The sequence below is a fragment of the Sminthopsis crassicaudata genome, chromosome 4, assembly GCF_048593235.1.
Source record: "Sminthopsis crassicaudata isolate SCR6 chromosome 4, ASM4859323v1, whole genome shotgun sequence".
Lineage (NCBI taxonomy): Eukaryota > Metazoa > Chordata > Mammalia > Dasyuromorphia > Dasyuridae > Sminthopsis > Sminthopsis crassicaudata.
In genome coordinates, this window is record NC_133620.1 from 106021004 (window position 1) to 106043407 (window position 22404).

General features: G+C 33.8%; 1 protein-coding gene across 7 annotated transcripts in view; it reads left to right on the top strand.

Moving 5' to 3' along the window:
* Positions 1-22404, top strand: part of HHAT (hedgehog acyltransferase) — a 465338-nt gene that overhangs the window by 206958 nt on the left and 235976 nt on the right. For all 7 annotated transcript variants that reach the window (XM_074309063.1, XM_074309065.1, XM_074309062.1 and 4 more), the window contains one exon: positions 18349-18384. In XM_074309063.1, coding sequence (XP_074165164.1) covers positions 18349-18384 — 36 coding nt within the window. The remainder of the gene's footprint in view (positions 1-18348; positions 18385-22404) is intronic.

Genomic DNA, 22404 nt, shown 5'->3' on the forward strand with positions numbered 1-22404 from the left:
CAGGGATTGTTATTTTTTTTATTTTTCATTAACCACAAGTTTTTAAATTCCACATTCATATACTTTTAAATTCTCTTATTTGGTCACAGTCTTTATCATTTTCCTTTTTTTTTTTTTTTTTGCCTTGCACTACAAATCCTGTTTTTCTTCCTTAACATGATCTCCAATCCTTCAGTCCCTTAGTTCTTCCCCATACTGTCATCTCTGCAACTGGCTACAGTTTCTTCCCCTCTTCATTCTTGATCCCTTAATGAATTCAGAAAAATAACTCATCCTGACTCCAGGCCCAGCACTCTATAGATTACAGCTCCACCCAGCTGCCCCTCTGAATCTTTACTTTATTGTATGATTTTAAAGTGCTTCTTTTGTGTGTGTGTGTTTGTTTTTATTTTTTAAAAAAATTTATTGAAGCTTTTTATTTTCAAAACATATGCAAGGACAAATTTTAATCCTTGATTCTTGCAAAACTTTGCATTCAGATTCTCCCTCCTTTCCCTACTCCCTCCCCTAGATGGCAAGTAATCCAATATATGTTAAACATGATAAATATATATGTAAATCCAATATAGGCATACACATTTATACAATTATCTTGTTGCACAAGAAAAATTAGATCAAAAAAGAAAAAAAATGAGAAAGAAAACAAAATGCAACCAAACAACAACAAAAGAAGTTAAAATACTATGTTGTAGTCCACACTCAGTTCCCACAGTCCCCTCTCTGGGTGTAGATGGCTCTCTTCATCACAAGATCATTGGAATTGCTTGAATCGTCTCATTGTTGAGCCACATCCATCAAAATTGATCATCATATAATCTTGCTGTTTCTGTATACAATGATCTCCTGGTTACGCTCATTTCACTCATCATCAGTTTATGTAAGTATCTCTAGGCCTCTTTGAAATCATTCTGCTGATTATTTCTTATAGAACAATAATATTCAATAATATTCATATACCATAATTTACTCAACTATTCTCCAACTGATGAGCATCCATTAAGATTCCAGCTTTTTGCCACTACAAAGAGGGCTGCCACAAACATTTTTGCACATGTGGGTCCACTTTCCCTCCTTTAAAATCTCTTTGGGATATAAGTTCAGTAGAAACACTGCTGGATCAAAGGGTTTGACACAGTTTGATAACCTTTTGAGCACAGTTCCAGACTGCTCTCCAGAATGGTTGGATCAGTTCACAATTCCACAAATAATGTATCAGTGGCCCAGTTTTCCCCACATCCCCTCCAACACTGGTCATTACCTTTTCCTGTCATCTTAGCCAATCTGAGAGGTATATGTGGTACCTCAGAGTCGTCTTAATTTGCAATTCTCTGATCAATAGTTGTTAGGATTACAAGGTGAGAACTCAGGTTGTCTGGACAGTGACAAGGTGAGAACTCAGGTTATCTGGACAGTGACAAGGTGAGAATTCAGGTTGTCTGGACAATTACAAGGTGAAAACTCAGGTTGACTTGACAGTTCTCTGGCTCAGACCTTTGGTTCGGCCTTTAAAGGGAGTTTACACCTTAGGAATTCTAAGAGGAGCAAGCTCATTGGTGGAAGTATTTCCCCACGCCCCATTGAGTTCTCACATGCCTATTTTCTGGGAGGATAAAAGAAGGGCAGCATTGGGTCTGAGAGAATTGACTCTGGGCTGAAAGGACAAGAGCTGGAGGAGATTCAGAGCTCCCAAGAAACCTGCGCACAGAGGAAAAGATTTTACAGATCTCCTCCCAGAGAAGGATTATAATTGAGCAGACAACGGGTCCCTCACAATTCAAGAACTTTACAAATAGTGATTTAGAGCACCTTTTCATATGACTAGAAATGGTTTCAATTTCTTCATCTGAAAATTGTCTGTTCATATCATTTGACCATTTATCAATTGGAGGATGGTTTGACTTATAAATTTGAGTATCTCTATATATTTTAGAAATGAGGCCTTTATCAGAACCCTTAAATGTAAAAATGATTTCCTAATTTATTGCTTCCCTTCTAATATTGTCTGCATTAGTTTTGCTTGCGCAAAAACTTTTTAACTTAATATAATCAAAATTATCTATTTGGTGTTCGATAATGAGCTCCAGTTCTTCTTTGGTCTAAATGCCTTCCTTCTTTACAGATCTGAGAAGTAAACTATCCTATGGTCTTCTAATTTGCTTATAATATTGCTCTTAAAGTGCTTCTTAATAAATTTTTTTCATAGTTAATGTTTAGTGCTTACTATATATCAGGAACTGTATTAAGCACTGAACATGCAAAAGGACAAAAGACAGTTCTTATTCTAAAAATATCTTACAGGCTAAAAGGAAGAAATCCTGTATGTAAACAAGATTAAAAGAGGATAAATTGAAAATAACCAATAGGAAGATGATATTAGCATTAAATGAAAACCAGAAAAGCTTCTTATAGAAGATAGGACTGGAATGTGAAGCCAGGTAGCATAGATGAGGAGGGAGAAATTTTCAAATATGGGAGAAAGTTGATGAAAATGTCTTGTTAGGAAATGAAATATCTTGTGCGGAGTATAGCAAGGAGGACAATGTCACAGCATCATAGAACACATGGACGAGAGTGTTGGAATTTTGGAAAGGCAGAAAGGGGCCAGGTTATGAAGGGTTTGAACTCCAAATACAAGAATTTATATTTTATTTTGGAAGTACTAGGGATCCATAGGAACTTATTCTGTAGGGAGGTGACTCACTCAGAGTTTTGCTCTAGGAAGATCATTTTGACAGCTGAGTGGAGCAGACTGGAGTAGAGAGAGATTTATTTTAGAGTCATCAAACAAAAGCCAATTTCAATAGACAGGACATAAAGTGATGATTGCTGCACCAGGGTAGTGACTATGTGAGGGGGAAATGAGGCAAATAGGAGAAATGTAAAATTTATAGAACTTCTTAATAGATTGGATATAAAGAATAAGAATGACACTTAAGTTATAAATCTGGGTGACTAAGAGGATTGTGGCATCCTTGACAGTAAGAAGGAAGGCTTTGAGAGAAATGAAATTAATTTAGTTTTGAACATGTTGACTTTGTTAGACATACAATTTGAGATAGCCAATATCAAGTTGGAGATACAATATTGGAAGTTAGGAAAGAGATCAAGGCTGAACAAATAAATCTGAGAATTACCAACAAAGATGATGACCAAATCCATGGGAGCTGATGAAATTAACAAGTATAATAGTTTAGGGGTAGTTTAGCAAAATAGTGTGAAGCCCCATTAATAGAACTCCCCTACACAAAGACCCCCCCAAAAAAGACTGAGAAAGAGTAACCAGATAGTAGAAAAACCAGTCTCAGATACTTAATAGCTTTATGAACCTAAGTTGTTATTTCACCCTGTTTGCCTCAGTTTCCTCTTCTGCTAAATGAACTGGAGAAGGAAATGACAAAGCTCTCCAGTATCTTTTCCAAGAAAACCCCAAATGGGAGTCACATAGATCCAGACAACTAGAAATGACTGGATAATAAAAGATTCAGAAGAAGACATAGAAAAGCAGAAATGATTAATATTACTTTGGTAGATTTAATATATATACTTGAAAAAAAACAGGCTTTATACAATAGAGATTCAATTCCATATACAAACATCTTTTTTGTTATTTGTATTATTGAAAATTATGCTGATTCAATACCTTATTGTTTTCAGACCAGCTTGTCAATCAGTGTTGGAAGAGACATCACCAAATCTGCAGCTTATATTATCTGCTATTTGTCAGATAGTAAGTCATTTCCTGCTTGTTTGTACCTGGAAAAATAGCTTGGAGAGGAATTGAGATTCAATGATCCATTCCTTTTTACTGACTTTTACTTACAATTATCTGAATTGTCTTTTGTCTCATCATGAAAGTTATCAATAAAAGTTGACTCCATCTTGAAGGCATTGCTGCTCTCCAGTGATCAACCCATCAGTGTAAATGGTATACTTTTAAAAAACAGCTTTTAATTCTCTTTGTCCTGAATTTTGCCTTCTTAATTGGAGTGAAAGATTAAAGAAAGAATTTTTCTTTTAATAATATTCTGAGATGTTAATGCGTGTTAATATTCCTTAACTTCATAACAGAAAATTAAAAACAGCAGAAATAATAATTTATTGACCTATGTGTCTATTTTCTCATCTCAACATTTTTATAAGAATTGTGAAAAATGATTATCAATAATCAATATCTTAGGGAGATTCAGCACTCTTCCCCTCTTCCAAAATCCTGAAAGTTCAATATCTTGGCATGGCCTTACTAATAATGAGATTGCATTAACTCTCCTAGATCCCAGATCCTACCCAACTTTACAGGGAATTTAATCTTGGATAGGGGAAGCCCATTGTGTTCTACTCAAGTTTAGGTGGAAATATTCTTCTGTCTAGATAGTCCAAGGCTATGGGCTGAGTTTAGAAATAAAACCAAGGGTTACTCTCAGCCCCTTAGTGACCACTGACTCATTTTTTCAAAACATACGTAAACTATGAACCCTCCTTACATGATTGTCTTTGGTCTAAAATAGACAGCCGCATGACCATCCTTTTATTAATAACCTCCTGGCCTTGTTAATAAAATCATTTAATTATCCAGAAACTATGTCTCTCAAACCTTTTTTAATCAGCAGAAAATAATTTTTACATGGATTGGTTTTCTTTGCTAAAAATATGAGAAATGAGATATGAGGTTGTGGATTGTATTTGGTCCAAAACTCATCTTTACTCTTTGAAAACTGATTGTAAGGTACAGAAAATACAGTACACTACTTACGTTTTGTTGGTTAACTACAAAAAAATAACCAAAAAACCTCTTTGATTCAAGAGTGCAAAGATTTCTCCCATAACATGTCTTAACATGTATATGTTAAAACATAAGATTTCTTGAAAATTACAAGAATGGAGAAAACATTATGACTTTTTAATGACTATCAAGTTAGTCATAAATTTAGGAAAATTCACTTCATTAAAAATGTTTACCTTTTGTCATGGAGAATATGCAGTGCATAGGAAATGGCATTTCTTAGAAACGAGAAAGTCTTCTTTTCACAGGTAGTATTATGATGATTGCCATGCCAGATGGTTGCTCGGCTTTATAACTGAGCTCCATAAACCTTCAAAGAGTTTGACCTATTTCTTCATACAGTCAATACACAAAAGCTCTACAATTAAGATTGTCCATTACAATACACATCTTGGGCAGTTGCTACAAATGGGAAATGAAGCCAATTTTAAAATAAGAAAAGAGCCAGCAAGACTACATTTGAATTATAGTGTAAGAAATTGTATACTTTTTGAAACAAAAATCTATCCATAAAAGGGATTTATCAGGGGAATTCTTGACAATTTGGTGAATTCTCAAATAAACTTCTTTAGAATACAGGATGTAGACCTTTGGTTGCAAACCTTTGAAGAGTACTTGCCCATGAAGTGTGGATAGGTTCATTAATGCCATACTGAGAGAAGAAATGGAAGGGCAGTCTTTTGACTGGGGAGTTATCTCTGACTATGGTCTATGAGACAGCAGATATATTAATACATTTCTTTCACTTGGACTTCTTTTTCTACTTCAGGAAAAACCAAAATACAGCAGAGTAGACCTACATTGTAAAGTGGGATGGAACCTAAGTCTATATACAGTCTCTTCTCCCCCAGGAACTGAAATAGGAAAAGTATGTGGGAGGTGCATGTGTTCAAACCCACATGGCCTGAGAAGAGATTTCCTGCACTCCAGGACTAACTGACTCTACTTAACTTAGCCACAGAGATGACAATCTGTCACTTCTAGAGATGGTTACAGGCAGTATACATGTACTTATTTTTGCAGAAGCATACAGAAGCAGACACAGCTCAAAAGTGTAATTTATGGATAATGTTTGAAAACCCCAAGTTACTTTGTGGAGGAAGGCTGATTTTTTAATTCCCTAAGAGATGTGACTTTAAAAACAGCTTTGTAAAAACAAAAGTGGAGATTTCCAGGGAACCTCCCCAACTTTGGAGGATTAAAATTTTGGGTTCCAATGTCTGAGAGTTTAGGGATCTTATATTCTAATGAGAGAATGCAGAGGCAGCATGCTACTTGGAGAAACAAGAGGATTCTCTCCATGGTTACTTCCCAGATCTTAATCAAGCTTCTAACCTCTCACAGTCTCAATGTCTCTATCTGTAAAATGGGAATAATAATAACATTCATCTGACAGGAAAGTTGTGTGTGTGTCAAGTAGGATAACATGGATAAAACACCTTTCAAACCTTGAAATCCTTTGGAAATGTTAGCTACTAAAACAATTAGTTTTTGTGAAATGATTTTTTTCTGCAATAAACAGCTGTGTCATAGAGCAGGATCCAGAATCAAGTACATCAATGTGAGTTATTATACCAATGGAATAGTTTAGGAAAGGGGGGAGGGGTCAGGTTTCCAGTCTGAGGTTATGATGATTAAGATCTGGGAAGAAACAAAGTTAGGGTTAGGAGCACCAGATGGTTAAGTCATGAAGAGTGAAGAAAGGGGAACAGTTGATCTTTGAACCTGCAAAGAGGCACAAAGTCAGGAAGAGAGCACTTGATGGCTTTACATTCATATATTGACTTCAACATCAACTTCCACTTACCCCTGACTTACCTCAATACACATTGTATCCGCTCTGTCTTCTTTCTTTCTTGGGATTTTATAACACTTACTTTGCATTGTTATTCATTAGTTGTTATGTGAGCTTGGTTTATAGTAGTAGCAGGATTGTGAACTCTTTGAAGGTAGATGACATTGTATCTTTTAGTTTTCCTCATAACATATTCAACTATTTGCTTTGTATGTAGTAGAATGTCAGTAAATCTCTTTAGTAGAGCAATTCCCCTCTTTCCCTAACTACAAGTGTAGCATGGGTGAAAAGACCTTTTATTTTGGAATTGGACAATCTGAGTTCTGATCCTAGCTTGGATATTTGCTTCTTGTATGAGTTTAGGTAAATCTCAATTTCTTTTAGGCTTTTCTAGTCATCAAAATGAGAGAATTGGATTATATATCTTCAAAGGTCTCTTACTCTGTATTCTGTTTTAACTTGAAAATATCCCTGGATCTTTGTATACATCTGTTGTTATTTTTTTAAATGTGTTAATGTTTTTGTTAAAGAAATATCATCTTAAGAAGGGTCAAATCTTTCCCCCTCAGAGAGGATTTAAATTTGCTGTATAGATTGTTCTTCATCCTATATGCTAGGAAAGAAGGGGAAGAATCTACAAGTTGAGCAATCTGTCTTATATATCACCTTACTAAATAAAAGTCTTATACCAAGAGGTTGATTCCAGACAAGAAGATTCCCAGGAGAGAGATCCCCATCTCTGAATTCTTTAGGGAGAGTTCAGAGTACAATTTGGAGAACAGCCCTCCCCATGAAGCAGTGGGAACTGAGTATTCTTTTTGAATCATTGGAAAGTACTTGAATTTTCAGTGAGATTTTTTAGTTTCTAGAGATATGATATATAATTGGGTTAGGATGGCACTGATAACCATATGGTTCATTTGTTGATTTTCCTGGCTGCAACTTCACACACTAGGTCATTTAGAACTTTTTTAAAAAGCTCAATAACATTCTTTGTGTAGAAATATCTCTCTACATGGCATGTGAAATTGAGCATGTTAACTAAAAAGGTAATGCAATATCAACTATTTGAGAATTGAGAATCCAGCATCCAAAGCAGGAGTTAAAGTTACTGAAACAAGACATAAACAATTTGGATTCTGAGATTGCATTTTTTAATCTAGATGTAATTTGGAATGTGTTCAAACCTTTAGTCACTCAGAGGGTGGGATGCCAAGGTTTTGAGTTGAAAGACTAGATTTATCATGGAATAGCAGGTGGTGAGGAGAAAAATGAGAAATGGTACAACTCAATGGTCAGAAAAATGAGACAAAAGAATGGGACTGAGACAGATGAATTCACAGCCCTCTTTCCTACCCCAAAATGCTTTCTTCTAAAGAGGAATGGGTCTAGTAGGTATAGTAGTATTAATATAATTCAAAATACCCTTATTTTAAATAATCTGAACTCCCTATTCCTGAAACCATCCCTTGTCCTCACCATAACTTCCAGTCATTGCAACTTTCTCTGCTTTCTCACTCTATCAACACTCCTCTGGTCTTGCTTTTCTTCCTATACTTATCTTCTTTAAATTTATGTTGTTTTATACCCTCAGTCTTGGTGTTTCTCATTTCTTTCCACACCATAAAACTAGACTTAACCCACTTAACTCTTTTCCATCCATATTCACATGCTGCTGAATGCTACTGAATAAAGAAGTCAAGAAAAGTATTAATTCAGTCTACTGTTTATTTTTATGATCTAATCCTAAGGGAGCATTCACTGCTGCATAGTAATCCTTTTACTCTGCCTTGATTGATTCCCGATTATACTCTATCATTTACTTATTCAAAACTCTTTCTTCTTTCCTTAAGCCACCTACATCCCCTCTATCTTCCCCTTTATCAGCAAAGTACTTGACTTTTTTGATGTCATCTGTCAGGGGCATTTTCCTCTTAATATCTATTCCTCATCTCCTGTCAACATCATTCCCCAGTCTTTCTTATCTTATTTCAGTCTTAGAAGTAGTGGTGGTCCTCCTTATCCAGACCAAATTCAATGTTTTGGGCCTTGATCAATTCCCATTTCCTCTAAGAACTTGACAATTTGATAATTTCCTTTCACTTTATCTCTTTTTGTCTATCCTTCCCCCCACTTAAAAATATGCTTAAAAAACCTTTACTTCTCTTTGGCATTATCTCACCATATATTTCTCCTCCTTTCACTTACCTCTTAAAAACCTCCCAAACTCTCTCATTTGCCTTTTCAATATTCTCGTATTTCATTTACTTCTCAAGCTGTTCTCTTACCTCCTCTCTTCCCATTAAGAAATCTGTCACAATATTCTCTGACTCACAAAAGGTATTGATTCCTCTATATTAGATCTTGGGATTTAATCCCATGAATATTAATTGAGTTTTTCTTCCTTGTCCTGATCCTTTAAATTCTCCTTTAATCTTTAGTCTCTAAATTTTATTTTTGTCCTGTGTTGATTTTGTTATTTCTTTTGTTAATTGGTTCATTTTTTTCTCTTTAAATAGCAGCCTATGAACATGAGAAAATTGATTTCATTATTCAATATTTTCTTCTTAATTAATGCTTATTTGCCTTGTTTGGGTGTTTTTTTTGATAGAGATGGGGGAGATAAATGGCAGATATGACTATTTTTAAAGTTCTAACCCCCCCCCCCATTAGATATGCTTTCTTTTGAGGTCATTGCTTTTTAGTTTATAAAAAGAAAATTGAGGCCATTAATTAAGAGATGCCTCTTCTTCCTCACATTACAACTAATTAATATCAATCACCATTTCTCTGATGAAAAAAAAAAAAAAAACAACTTCTCTTCCTCAAGGTCTCTCCCTGAACTCTATTTGAAGGATACTACTATTAGTACCTATGATTCCCTCTTCTCCTGTCTTCTCTATCCGATTCTTTCCACTATTATTACCTCCCTTCCTTTCTCTACTGTCTATACTTTCTGGATCTCTTGCTACCTATTTATACCTAAATTTATATCTAAATATAAATTTATAAATATATAATATATTTATATATATAAATTTATAAAATATATGTATTATGTATAAATTTAAAAATATAAATACATTTATATTTATAAATATAAATTTATATATATATATAAATTTATAAATATAAATACATTTATATTTATAAATATAAATTTATATATATATAAATATATAAATTTATCTATACCCAAATCTCCCCCATTCTTAAGAAAACAATAAATGCTTACTAATGTTTCATTGGCCTTGCTGTGAGCGTCTTACATTATTTTTGACCCCATCCTCTAGGCTTGTGATGTGATTCATCAAATGATAGAGCTCTTTCCACAGTAACTGATGATTGTCAAATCTAAAAGTCTTTTCTCAATCCTCATCCTAATCAACCTTTTTGTACCATTTAGTACTGTTGACCATATTATTTTCCTGGATAATTTCTCTTTTTGGCAGTTTGGAATACTGATATCTCCTGCTTTTCCTCCCACCTCTTTGACTGCCAGATCAAGAGAAAAAAAAAAAAAAACAAGCAAGGAAACGCAACAACAAAACTACCTCAAAAATACTGTGTTTGATCCATATTCAGTCCCCACAGTTCTCTCTTTGGATGCAGATGGCTCTCTCCAAGAGAAGTCTATTAAAATTGGCCTAAATCACCTCATTATTGAAATGAGGCAAGTAAATTATAATTGATCATCACATACAATGTTCTCTTGGTTCTACACATTTCATTTAGCATCACTTCATGTAAGTCTCTCTGGTACTTTCTGAAATCAGCCTGCTGTTTGTTTCTTATAGAACAATAATATTCCATAACATTCTTTTACTGTTAAAAAAAAAAAGCTGCCACAAACATTTTTGCACATGTTGGTTCTTTCCCTCTTTTTATGATCTCTTTGGGACACAGATCCAGAAGATTCATTGTTGTATCAAAGGATATGCACAATTTGATAGCACTTTGGGCATAGTACCAAATTACTCTCCAAAATGATTGGATCAGTCCACAACTTCACCAACATTTTGACCTTGTCTTGGTGTAAGATGTCAGGTGTTGGTCAGTGCCTAGTTTCTGTCATACTATTTTCCAATTTTCCCAGCAATTTTTGTCAAATAGTGAGTTCTTATTCCAAGAGCTGGAGTCTTTGAGTTTATGAAACACTACATTACTGTAGTCATTGACTATTGTATCTTGTGAACCTAATCTATTCTACTGATCCATTACTCTCTTAAATGACACCAGATGGTTTTAATGACTGTTGCCTACTTTTAGGCTATTTTTGTTTGCATTTTTTTCATTAATTCCTTTGAAACTCTTGATCTTTTTGCTCTTTCAGATGAATTTTGTTATTACTTTTTCTAGCTCTATAATGTAATTTCTTGACAGTCTGGTATGGCATTGAATAAGTAGATTAATTTAGATAGAATTATGATTTTTAAAAAATATTAACTTCAGCCTACCCATGAAAACTTGATATTCTTCTAATTGTTTAGATATAACTTAATTTGTGGGAAAAGTGTTTTATAATTGTGTTCATATAATTCCTGGCTTTGTGTTAGCAAGTAGACTTCCAAATATTTTATATTATATACAGTATTTTAAGTGGAATTTCTCTTTTTATCTCTTGCTGATGAATTTTGTTGGTAGAACATGGAAATGCTAATAATTTATTGGGTTTATTTTATATCCTGCTACTTTGCTAAAGTTGTGAATTGTTTCTAGTACTTTTTTAGTTGATTCTCTAGGATTTTCTAAGTATACCATTATATTATTTGCAGAGTGATAATTTTGTTTCCTTATTACCTACTTTAATTCCTCCAATTTCTTTTACTTCTCTTATTGATAACGCTAATATTTCTAATACAATATCAAATAGTAATGGTGAAAGGAGGCAATCTTGTCTCACCCCTGATTTTATTGGGAATGCTTCTAATTTATCCCCATTATAAGTGATGCTTGCTGATGGTTTTAAATAGATAGCTACCTATAATTTTAGGGAAAATTTCATTTATTCCTATGCTCTATAGAGTGTTTTTAATAGGAAGGGGTGTTGGATTTTGACAAGTGCTTTGTATATATCTATTGCTATAATCATAGTATTTCCCAACAATATTTGGTTATTAATATACTGGTTGCTCTTTCTTAGTCTCTTGATGTTTCAGCACTTATATCAGTCTAATTAACTATGTACATATCATAAGGCTTTGTTCTCAGCCCTCTTCTCTTTTCTATTTATACTGTCTCACTAGGTAACCCCTCACTACTATCTCTATAAAGATGACTTATAGATTTACGCATCCAGCCAAAATCTATCTCCTGAACTTTATCTATATCACCATCTCTTTATCTGACTTTTTCATCTGAATGATAAACCTTCCAAACTCAACATATCTGTAATGGAAGTAATTTTATTTTCCCATAAACCAATCCCTTTCCTAAACTTATCTATTGTTGAGGGTATTTAGCCTTCCAGGTTCCCAATCTTTTTGTCATCTTGACTCCTCAGATTCACTATGGACTAAATAGACCTTCATTTCTTCCCCATTCATGCATCTTCTTACTATGATTTCTATCTTACTTCACATTTTTTTTCCTTCATAACATTTTTCACATAGTTTCTTTTTATCTGTTCACACAATCACTTTAATTCAAGCTGTCATCAATACTTAACTTGAAGTATTGCAAATCTCTTATTTGATCTTCCTACATCTAGCTGGTCTCCATTTTAATCTATCCTCCACACAGATACTAGGTTGTAGATAAAATCATGCCATCTCCCTTCACCCTAATCCTTCCTCCCCTGTCTTATAAAATAAGTTACAGTAGCTTCTTTTTAGCATTTGAATCATCTCTCCAAAACATAGTCCATTCTTACTTTTCAAGCTTTTTTGAACAATACTCTTTTCCTTTTAATACTGGTCTACTTGCTATTTTTTCATATGTACCATTTATCTCCTGCCTTTGTTGTCTCTTCTGTATTTTTGGAATTCACTTTCTGCTCACCTCTATCTCTTGGATTCTCTGGTTTGATTCAAGATTCTAGTCAAGTATACCTCTTGGTATGAAACTTTTCATGATCCTCTAAGATTCTTGTGTACTCTTTCTCAAAAATACCTATTATTTATTTTGTAAATATACAGTATACCTTTTAGGATATTCTGTATATGTGTATGTACATACACACATAAATGTTTCCACCATTATAATATGAGATTTTTGAGGGTAGGGAGTATTTCACTTTTATTATTACACTTAGACCTTAGTTCAGCACATCACACATATTAAAACATTTACTAAATGCTTGTTAATTGATCAGCAGACATTATTTGGGGTTTCAACTTGACATCCTGTACTTTTTTTTAATATATTATTTAACTTTTTTCTAGATTTTTTTTTTGTGACTAGAGTAATCCTTAGGTTTTACTATTTGGTATTTCTTCATAGTTGAAAGTCTTTCTTATGGATAATTACATGATTAGTTGATTGTTAGTAAAACTGTAAAATTTAACCACTAGGTGCCTTGGAAATTTGTGTGTGGGGGGTTTTATCTCAGTGGCAATATGTGGATTTGATTGATTAGTGCTTTGTTGTTTCTATTCAGAAGTTCCAGGAAATCTATTTGTATTATTTCCTGCTGTATACTATTTAGGTTTTATTTGTCATGTTCTTCTGAGAGATCTATAATTCTTAAGTTATCTCTGTGCATACAGTTTTCAAGTTCAGTTACTTTGACTTACTTAGAATTTTTTTAATGTGGTTTTTGCCTTTTGCTCCCTTTCTGCCAAATTTTCTTCTAGTTTTTTATTCTTGTGTTTCAAATATGTAATTATCTTTCAAAGCTTCTGTTCTTTTGGAGAATCTCTGCTATGTCTTCTAATTACTTTATCCTCCTGCTTGTCTTTTAAAATTGTACACTGAGACCTATGATTTCTGACCTAATTTTATTTAGAATACCTCTTTTGAAAAGTTTTTTTTCTCTTTTAAACTATCCTGGCATTTCTTGTTTTCCTTCCATAATCTCTAGAGTATTGTGGGATCCTCTTTTTTACTGGGGGATTTTGATTTATTTTCTTTCATAGTATATGACCTATTCATTTTGTTTTGTCCTTTCTATATGTTTACTTATTTTTCTTCTTAAAAACAAAAATTTTTCTATTCATTTATTTATGACTTAGTTTTTTTTAAATAAGCTGTCTCCCTTGGACTTTTTTGATTCTTGAAGTTTTTCCACTTAGTTTTTGTGTGCTAATCTCTTATTTCCCTTCTTTTTGATTCTACTCACTTCCACTACTGCTCAGATTCTCCAGAGACCAGGTGTATCCTCATTCTCTTTGTATTTGGAGATTTGTGAGTAGGGCCTAGGTTCTTGCATAGAGGAAATTCTGGGATTAGAAGCCTTTCCCAGATAGATTTCTAAACAGTTTTTGTGTTTCCATCACATAGATCTCTTTCCCCTTTAGCCAGATCTGGGATGCATCTTGCAGTGCTTATGTCTTCACTATCTCTTTTTCTCCAAACCCTCAAATATTCACTTATTCCTTTACTTCTGTTTTTCCTTCATGTGGTATTTGGGCATGTTGTCAAGGCATTCATGATAGTTTCTCAAGAAGTTGGGCAGGCAAGTGGTAGTGACTTAGGACCCTTATGACCATTTCTTGACCTGAGATTTGGTCCTAAGTCAGTGGTCTCTTTATGACCACATTTCTCACCTGTAGCTTCAAGGTTCCTATATTTTTAGCTCCACTACAACTTGGTTTCCTCATTACCCTTCCTCTTACCAGATGACTTTTTGGTTCCTCTCTTTGCCAGTCATTTCTTAGCTGTAAGCTTTACTTGTGCTTGTAAATAGTTGTAAGATAGGAGCAGACTGTATCCAGAGTGATGCCATATAGGCAATAGGAATTTGAAGAGAGTATTCTACTAATTGTAAAACACAGGATATTGGGCATGTATTATTGTGGCTCAAGTCTTTGATATCAGCAGTTTTATTACTATTGATTCCCAGCAGTTGCTGGGAATGCTGCTGTGATATCAGAATCTTTATTGTTGGAAACTCCAATTATGGAAACTCCTTTCGCTAATGCGGGTCCTGTTAGAACTTATAATGTTAGAGATTTACTATGCCAATGAGAGTTTAAGTGACTTGCATATAGTCACATAGCTAATGTGTGATCAAGGCATGTTTCAAAGCCATGCTTCCTGATGAAGTCAGCCATTTGTTTTCTGTACCATACTCCTCAGGAGATTACACAAACCATTTGGTACCTGGATACTACATTGGTCATTTGTTGAACGTCAACCATGTGGCTAGCAATATATTGTGCACAAGAAGAACAAGAGATGCTATCTCCACTGTCAAGTAGCATCCAATATAGAGAAAGTCATATATAATACTTAAAAGGAAAATAAAGATATCTGCAATTATGCACAAATAGCACATTTCTAATCGGCTTCTACTTTAGGTCTGAAGATAAAGGATAGAGTGTAATCTTGGAAAGGTTCCCAGAAGAAGTGAGTTTTAAAGGTGAGAAGGCCTTTAAATTGGAAAAGAAGGGAGGATATTCTAATTGAGAAAAGTGTCCATAAAACAATATATGACCAAACAAGAGATAAAGGTCATTAAGAGATATAAAATGGATAATTTTGGTTGCATTTTTACATAATTGTTTTATGTAAACAAATCAGTGTAGCCAAGATTAGAAGGAAAGCAGTAAACTGGGGGGGAAAATTCAAGCAAACTTATTTTTGGAAAAATGCCTTAAATATATAGAGAACTGAGTCAAATTCATACAAATATAAATTATTATTTGATACTTTGATAAATGTTCTAAATATATGAACAGGCAGTCTTCATAACTTCAGAAAAGATTATCAAGTTTCCTGAAAAAAATGCTTTAAATCACTATTGATTAGAGAAATGCAAATTAAAACAATTTTGAGATACTGACTCACAACTCTCAGACTTGCCTAATATGGCAGAAAAGGGAAATGCCAAATGCTGGAGGGGATGTGAAAAAACTGGACACTAATACACTATTGGTGGTGTTGTGAACTGATCCAACCATTCAATAGAACAATTTAGAACTACACCCAAAGGGCTAGAAAATGTGTATAATTTTTGACTCAGCAATACCACCAGTAGGTCTGTAATCCCAAAGAGGTCAAAAGAAAATCACATTTTTTTTTCATTGTTCAATTGTTTGTCATGCCTGACTCTTCCTGACTCCACTTGGTGTTTTCTTGGCAAAGATACTGAAGTAGTTTGCCATTTCCTTCTCTAGCTCATTTTATAGAAGAATAGAATAAGAAAAATAAGATTAAGTGACTTGCCCAGGGTCACATAACTAATAAGAGTTTGAGGTTGAATTTGAGCTTAGATCTTCTTGACTCCAGGCTCAGAGATATCCATAGCAGCTTTTGTGTGTGTGTGTGTGTGTGTGTGTGTGTGTGTGTGTGTGTGTGTGTGTGTGTGTAATATTTATTTACACATATATGCATATCCATCAACTGGGGAATGACTGAACAAGTTGCTGTGATGGAATACTACTGTGCTATAACAAATAGTAAGCAGGATGATTTCAGAAATCCTGGGAAGACTTACCCAAACTAATATAAAGTGAAGTAAGCAGAACCGGAGAGCACTGTATATAACAACAGCAGTATCATATGATGATCAATTATGAATGATTTAGTTATTCTCAGCAATATAATGATCTAAGATAATTTCAAAGTATTTATGATGAAAAATGCTATCAACCTTCATAGAACTGAAGTCATCTTTAAAAAAAATCCTTTTTGAAAGCATCCTTAAAAAAACAAAACAAAACAAAAAAAAAAAACTTCCCTAGTTTTTTAATGTTTTTTTTTCCACTCTGCATTTTCTTTGATAACCTGGCTAATGTGAAAATATGTTTGCAGAACTGCACATGTATAATCTGTATGAAATTGTGTTGAAATGGATCTATGTACTGAATATGGTAAACTTATTAACAGTGATGTATAACTGTTGATAAAATGGATTATTGGCAACCTCAGAAAAACCAGTGAAACAAGTGATAAGGGGAAAATCTCTTTGTTGACATAAAGGAAAAGAGGAAGGTCTATACAATTTAGGAATCTTACAGTTGGCTATGGGGAAAGTGTGGTTGGCATTAGATGCAGCTAATTATGCTCTTCTGAAAATTAAAGAATTGTTAATTATTTTATGGGACTCTTATAATTTTGGCTAGAAGAGCAATACCACTTGGTTTGCTGTCCCCTTAGGGGAGATTAAACAGTCACACAAGGATAGGCAAAAACAGAGAAGATGTTAAGCTTGGAGCTTCCAGACACTGTCAATGTCCCAGAGGCTAATGACATGGATGCTATAAACTTTTCAATCACACTTTTCAACTAATTCAGAGAGAAAACTACATTTCTGAGAAGCTGAGTTCAGATATATACAAAATGAATTTATATATGTAGATAGATAGATAACTGTATGTATATATATATATATAATATTCATGTGTGTAATGTATGTGTGTGTATATATATATATATATATACAACATTATACAGTAGAAATCAGATATAATGTTAATTTTGATATTTTCACACTTGTCTTTTCAAGAAGAGAGGAAGTGACAGTTGATCAATGATGGACAGAGGTAGATACACCCAGAGAAGAAACACTGGGAGGGGAATGTAAATTGTTAGCACTAATATCTGTCTGCCCAGGTTGCATGTACCTTCGGATTCTAATGTTTATTGTGCAACAAGAAAATGATATTCACACACATGTATTGTACTTAGACTATATTGTAACACATGTAAAATGTATGGTATTGCCTGTCGTCGGGGGGAGGGAATAGAGGGAGGGGGGGTAATTTGGAAAAATGAATACAAGGGATAATATTATAAAATATATATATATATATATATAATAAAAAAAAGTGAGGGAGGGAGAGAATTTGAAACTCCAGATTTAAAAAAAAAATTATACATGTAATTGGAAAATATTAATAAGAGTAAAAAAATAAAAGAAAGAAAAGTTGCCCACAGATCCTGGGAAGATGGGGGATTTAGGAATTTTCTAGAGGCAGCGCTTTACCTCACCTCATAAATTAACCAAAATGTATAAAATCTGGGGAAAGAATTAGAGAATCCTTCTTGAACTTCCTCTGTCTCCTACTCTAGCTCTATCTATTCTCTGAAGTGAAGTAATAAGTGTCTTGATAAAGGTAAGTGTCACTTCATGCCCTTGGGAGACCAGTTTTATTAAGGGAATACAGAAGGCATAGATATACATATGACCATAGGGAGTTTTATCCCTTCCTTCTCTAGAATCTTGTTTTCCACGATCTTCTTTTTTATTTAAAAAAAATTACCTTTAAATCTTTAGTTACTGTTACTGATAAAATAGATTTAGTTCTTAGTGTAGCTAATGGATTTAAACTGTCACCAAATGAATGACGAAGGAATGAGGTAAAAAAGACCTGAGTTAAAATCTAGTTTCAGACACTTACCAGTTATATGACTTTGAGCAAGTCTCTTAACTTCTTTATGCCTCAGTTTTCAAAACTGCAAAATGGTGCTATCAGTAAAACCTACCTTGAAAAGATCAACTGAAATAGTTATAAAGTACTTAGTTTTAGCAAAATGCCTGGAAGACATTACGCATCTTAATAAATGCTTCTTCCTTTCCCTTTCCCTTTCTTTTCCCTTTTTATTGTTATTTTAGTCATCATATATAGGACATTTTATGGATGTGTGTGTTCTTTTCTGTTTCTTGCAGGTATTTTGATGTTGGGCTTCATAATTTCTTAATCCGGTAAGATATTAATTTTATCTAAGTACAAATCTCTGTTTGCACATATGTTGATAGCAGTTTGTGATATTTGTTCTCTTGGTTAAACATTTGGAAGGAATACCAACAGTGCATTTTTCAGACACATAAATAGCACTATTCTTCATGTGGCTCAGAGAATCTGTTCTGTCATTAGTTTTTCATTCAAGTAAAGAAAAGACTTTTTTTTAAAGGTGCTCACACAAATGTGGTCCATTAATATTCTTATTTATAGCCTGTTTGTATAGATATTACAACGTCTGGTTGAAAGTGAAAAATTCTATCCACTTGTAATCAGACATCAAGCAAGTAGTTTTAACTTTTTTATCACATCAAATTGAATGATGTTTTAATGAAATGAATGGACAATTTTGTTGTCAGGCAGACAGACCCAGCCTCACAATGAAGAAATGCACATGTTTTGACTGATGTGGAAATAAGTTTTACATGATTGCACATAAATAACCTATAACAGATTAATTGCCATCATAAAAGGGGAGAGAGGAGGGAGAAAGACAATTTTGAGTCTGGAATCTTACAAAAATGTTGTTACATGTAATTGGAAAAAAATAAAGTACTATTTAAAAAAAAAGAAATGTATGTGGTTGAAAGAGGCCACATGATGTAGCTGCAGAGGTGTCAGACTTAGAATCTTTATACTACATGTAGCCTCCAACACTCCTGTGAGGTATTCAATTAGATTAAAATGTAATTGGGAAATATTAAACAAAATAAATAGAAACACAATAGAATATAGATAATATAGTTTTGTGGATTTTTTGAGTCAATATATAGTAGCAGTCATCCATTTCTAAATGAGTTTGACCCCTTTGGCTGTAGTGGATAGATGTTCATGAAGTTCAGAAGATTAGCCTCTGAAACACACTGCTAAGATAAATGACTCTAGGTGAATCGCTAAGGTGCTGGTTAACCTGCATATGTAGAGGCAGTTTTCTTACCTGGAAATTCTTTATAGCAGTGATATCATGGGCCCAGTACCTATTCTTATCCCTACATGTTTGAAAATGGCTGAAAGATTTCATCAAGTGTGGTTTATGGGAAGCAAATTAGAACCAAAGACCTGATACAGATTAACTACAGAAATTATCTTGGTTAATAAAAAGGCTGTAAGCAAGATTATTCAGTTGCCTGCTTTCTGCAAGTATCAGTTACTCTAAATGCTTAATGAATAGTGACTAAATTAAGATGGTTGAAAATTGTTCATTAAACAGTGATTTGAAAGCAGGAATCTCAGCTAAAGAAGTATACACAGCAGTTAATAGAAATAACTTGAAATGTGATTTAGGTTGTACAAAGTAGATACTTAGGTGTCTTTTCCAGTATCTTAGCGTCTTTTATATAGTGGATATATATTAAGTGGATCTCTAAAGGAATGTTCATCATTATTGTTGCCTAAGAGCATTTACTTAGTTTTTAATTGAATGTGATGCTGTTTAGGGTACTTTTCAGAGAAAAATCACATGATGCACCCTCAAGGTAATTCAATTCAACAAACATTTATTAATTGTATACAATGTGAGTTCAAAGTTATCTCAGTCCCTTTATGGTTAACTTGTATTTAATTTACATATGTGATATACAGTTTATACTTGTTATCTCTTGCTTTAGAAGGTAAGGTCCTTAAAGGGAAGGACCTTTTCTCTTTTGTCTTTGTAATTGTTTTTTATTAATCACAGTGCTTAACATGTAGAGATGCTTAATATGTTTATTAATTGAGAAATAAAAACAAAACAATCTGTTTCCTCAAATATCTTATAACCTGCTAAAGAATGTGTGTGTGTGTGTGTGTGTGTGTGTGTGTGTGTGTGTGTGTGTGTGTAGTAGTGTCTGAACTAGCTCTCTGGAGGATCTTGGGACCAGCCTTGGTGGAGTGAATGAAGTAGGCAGGAGAGCCACCAGGATGGTCAAAGATGGAGTGTCTCATTTCCAGTTCTCTCAGTACTTAAATACCTCAGTATGATTACATCATTACAACACACTAAGTATGTGCGGACTAGAGAACCATTATTTCATCAATCACACTGAGTATTTACTAACTATAAGCACCCTGATATGTAAAATACCTCTTGCTGTAAGTATCCCTTGCTTCAAGTAGAACACAGGTGGTTACACCCCTTCTTGACTTCTCAGGTAAAGGTGCAAAATAATAATATGATTTCAAGATTGAAAAAACTGAGGAAGGTTAGAAAAAAAGTTCATGTTGTGGAGGTGACATTTGAGCTGTGTTTTGAAAGGAAATATGAGATCTCAAAGACAGAGTTGAAGGAATTTTTATTTAACAGCTATGATAGTATGGATGCCTACATAATTAATATATGAAAAGTAGATAAAACTGTATGCACATTCTCTCTCTCTCTCTCTCTCTCTCTCTCTCTCTCTCTCTCTCTCTCTCTCTCTCTCTCTCTCTCTCTCTCTCTCTCTCTCTCTCTCTTTTATCTCTCTCTCTCTCTTTATTTCTGTCTCTTACTTCCCAGACTTTAAGACTCACTTTAAATCCTACCTTTGGAGAAGGCCTTCCTTAGTTCCACTAGCTGTTAGTAATTTTTTTTTTCTGAGATAACATTTTTTTATACTCTGTATCTCATATGTATCAAGTTATTTTATAATGTCTTATTCACGAAGATGTGAACTTGAAATCAGGGGCTATTTTTTGCCTTTTTTTTTATCCCCAATGTTTAACAAAGTTTCTGGAACATAGTAAGTGTTTAATAAATCCTTGTTGACTGACTATAAAATGAGACAGTTAAATTAGTTGGCTAAGATCATTGGAGGATTGACTTATTGCTAGCTTAGATAATAGAAGTGATGGTATTTGACCACTAATTGACCTACTTATGTACCAGGATTTTTTATGTACTCAAGCCTAGTTTAGGCAGCTACATGTAGTCAAAAGAATTCAAACTTTTGCTGATTTCCGGCAAACTTCAGCAAAGTTTACCTAATCCAAGTTTACAAGTATAACAAATATTCCTAATCTTTGCCTTTGTATTCAATAAGGAGAGGTTTCAGTCCAAAACACCTGATGATTGCCCTTAAGATTCCTTTCCCACTAAGTCCCTATGAATGTGCCCCACAACAAAAATTTACTTTAAGGGCTAAAACCTGGATATTTGGGCTTTCAATTTGGGCTCTCAATACAAATCCCACAGTATTCCCATGTAATGATTTGCACTGCTCATGGGACTGTATAGCTGGGTTGCTTCATGCTTATATGTGATTAATAAAGTCTCCAACTTGGGATCCTTTGAATATGTATGTTCCTTTTTAGTACATCATCCATAATCCCCTTACATCACTTTCTGATCTAAATCTGAGATCTTGTGATTCTAGGTACAAAAAAAGCACATTTCTTCCTTGTACAAAGAAGAGAGAATATGAAATAGTTTTTTTATGCTGTACTAAGATGCAGACACTTATTATACACTTGACTATGTCAGGACATATTGAATGTTTGCTTTTTAAGCATAAACATAACTCAGCCTACTTAAACTTAATCAGCAGTGCCTTTTGCTTTGATAGATGGGGCCCATCTAAATTGGCATAAATTATAACCAATCCAAGTCTTCGTAAGGATCTCTACAAAGTGAGCTGTTCTGTTAAGATGTGCTTCCATTTAGGTTGATTTTATTTTATTTTTTTCATCAGGGCCGGGTTGCAAGGAAAGAGCTGTCACATTTAAAGAATAATTAGCATTTTTAGCATTGAAGTTGTGTATGGTGTTTAGTTTATGATGACTATGGGAAAAATCAATGTACTCTCATCTCCTGAGTTTAGTATAAATCAAAGGAAAGTCATTCAGGGAGTCTCCTCAAAGAATCTCCTGCAAAGAATGCAGTTGACTGCAGAACTTGATATTAGACTAGAAGGGAAAAATAGAAAGAAGTGATTAAAAACAAAGCAGCTTTGGTGTGCCACAAGATAGAAGACTTTTTTTCTTCATATAATTTGAATTCTTGTTGAGAAGAAAACAACAGTAGTATGTTT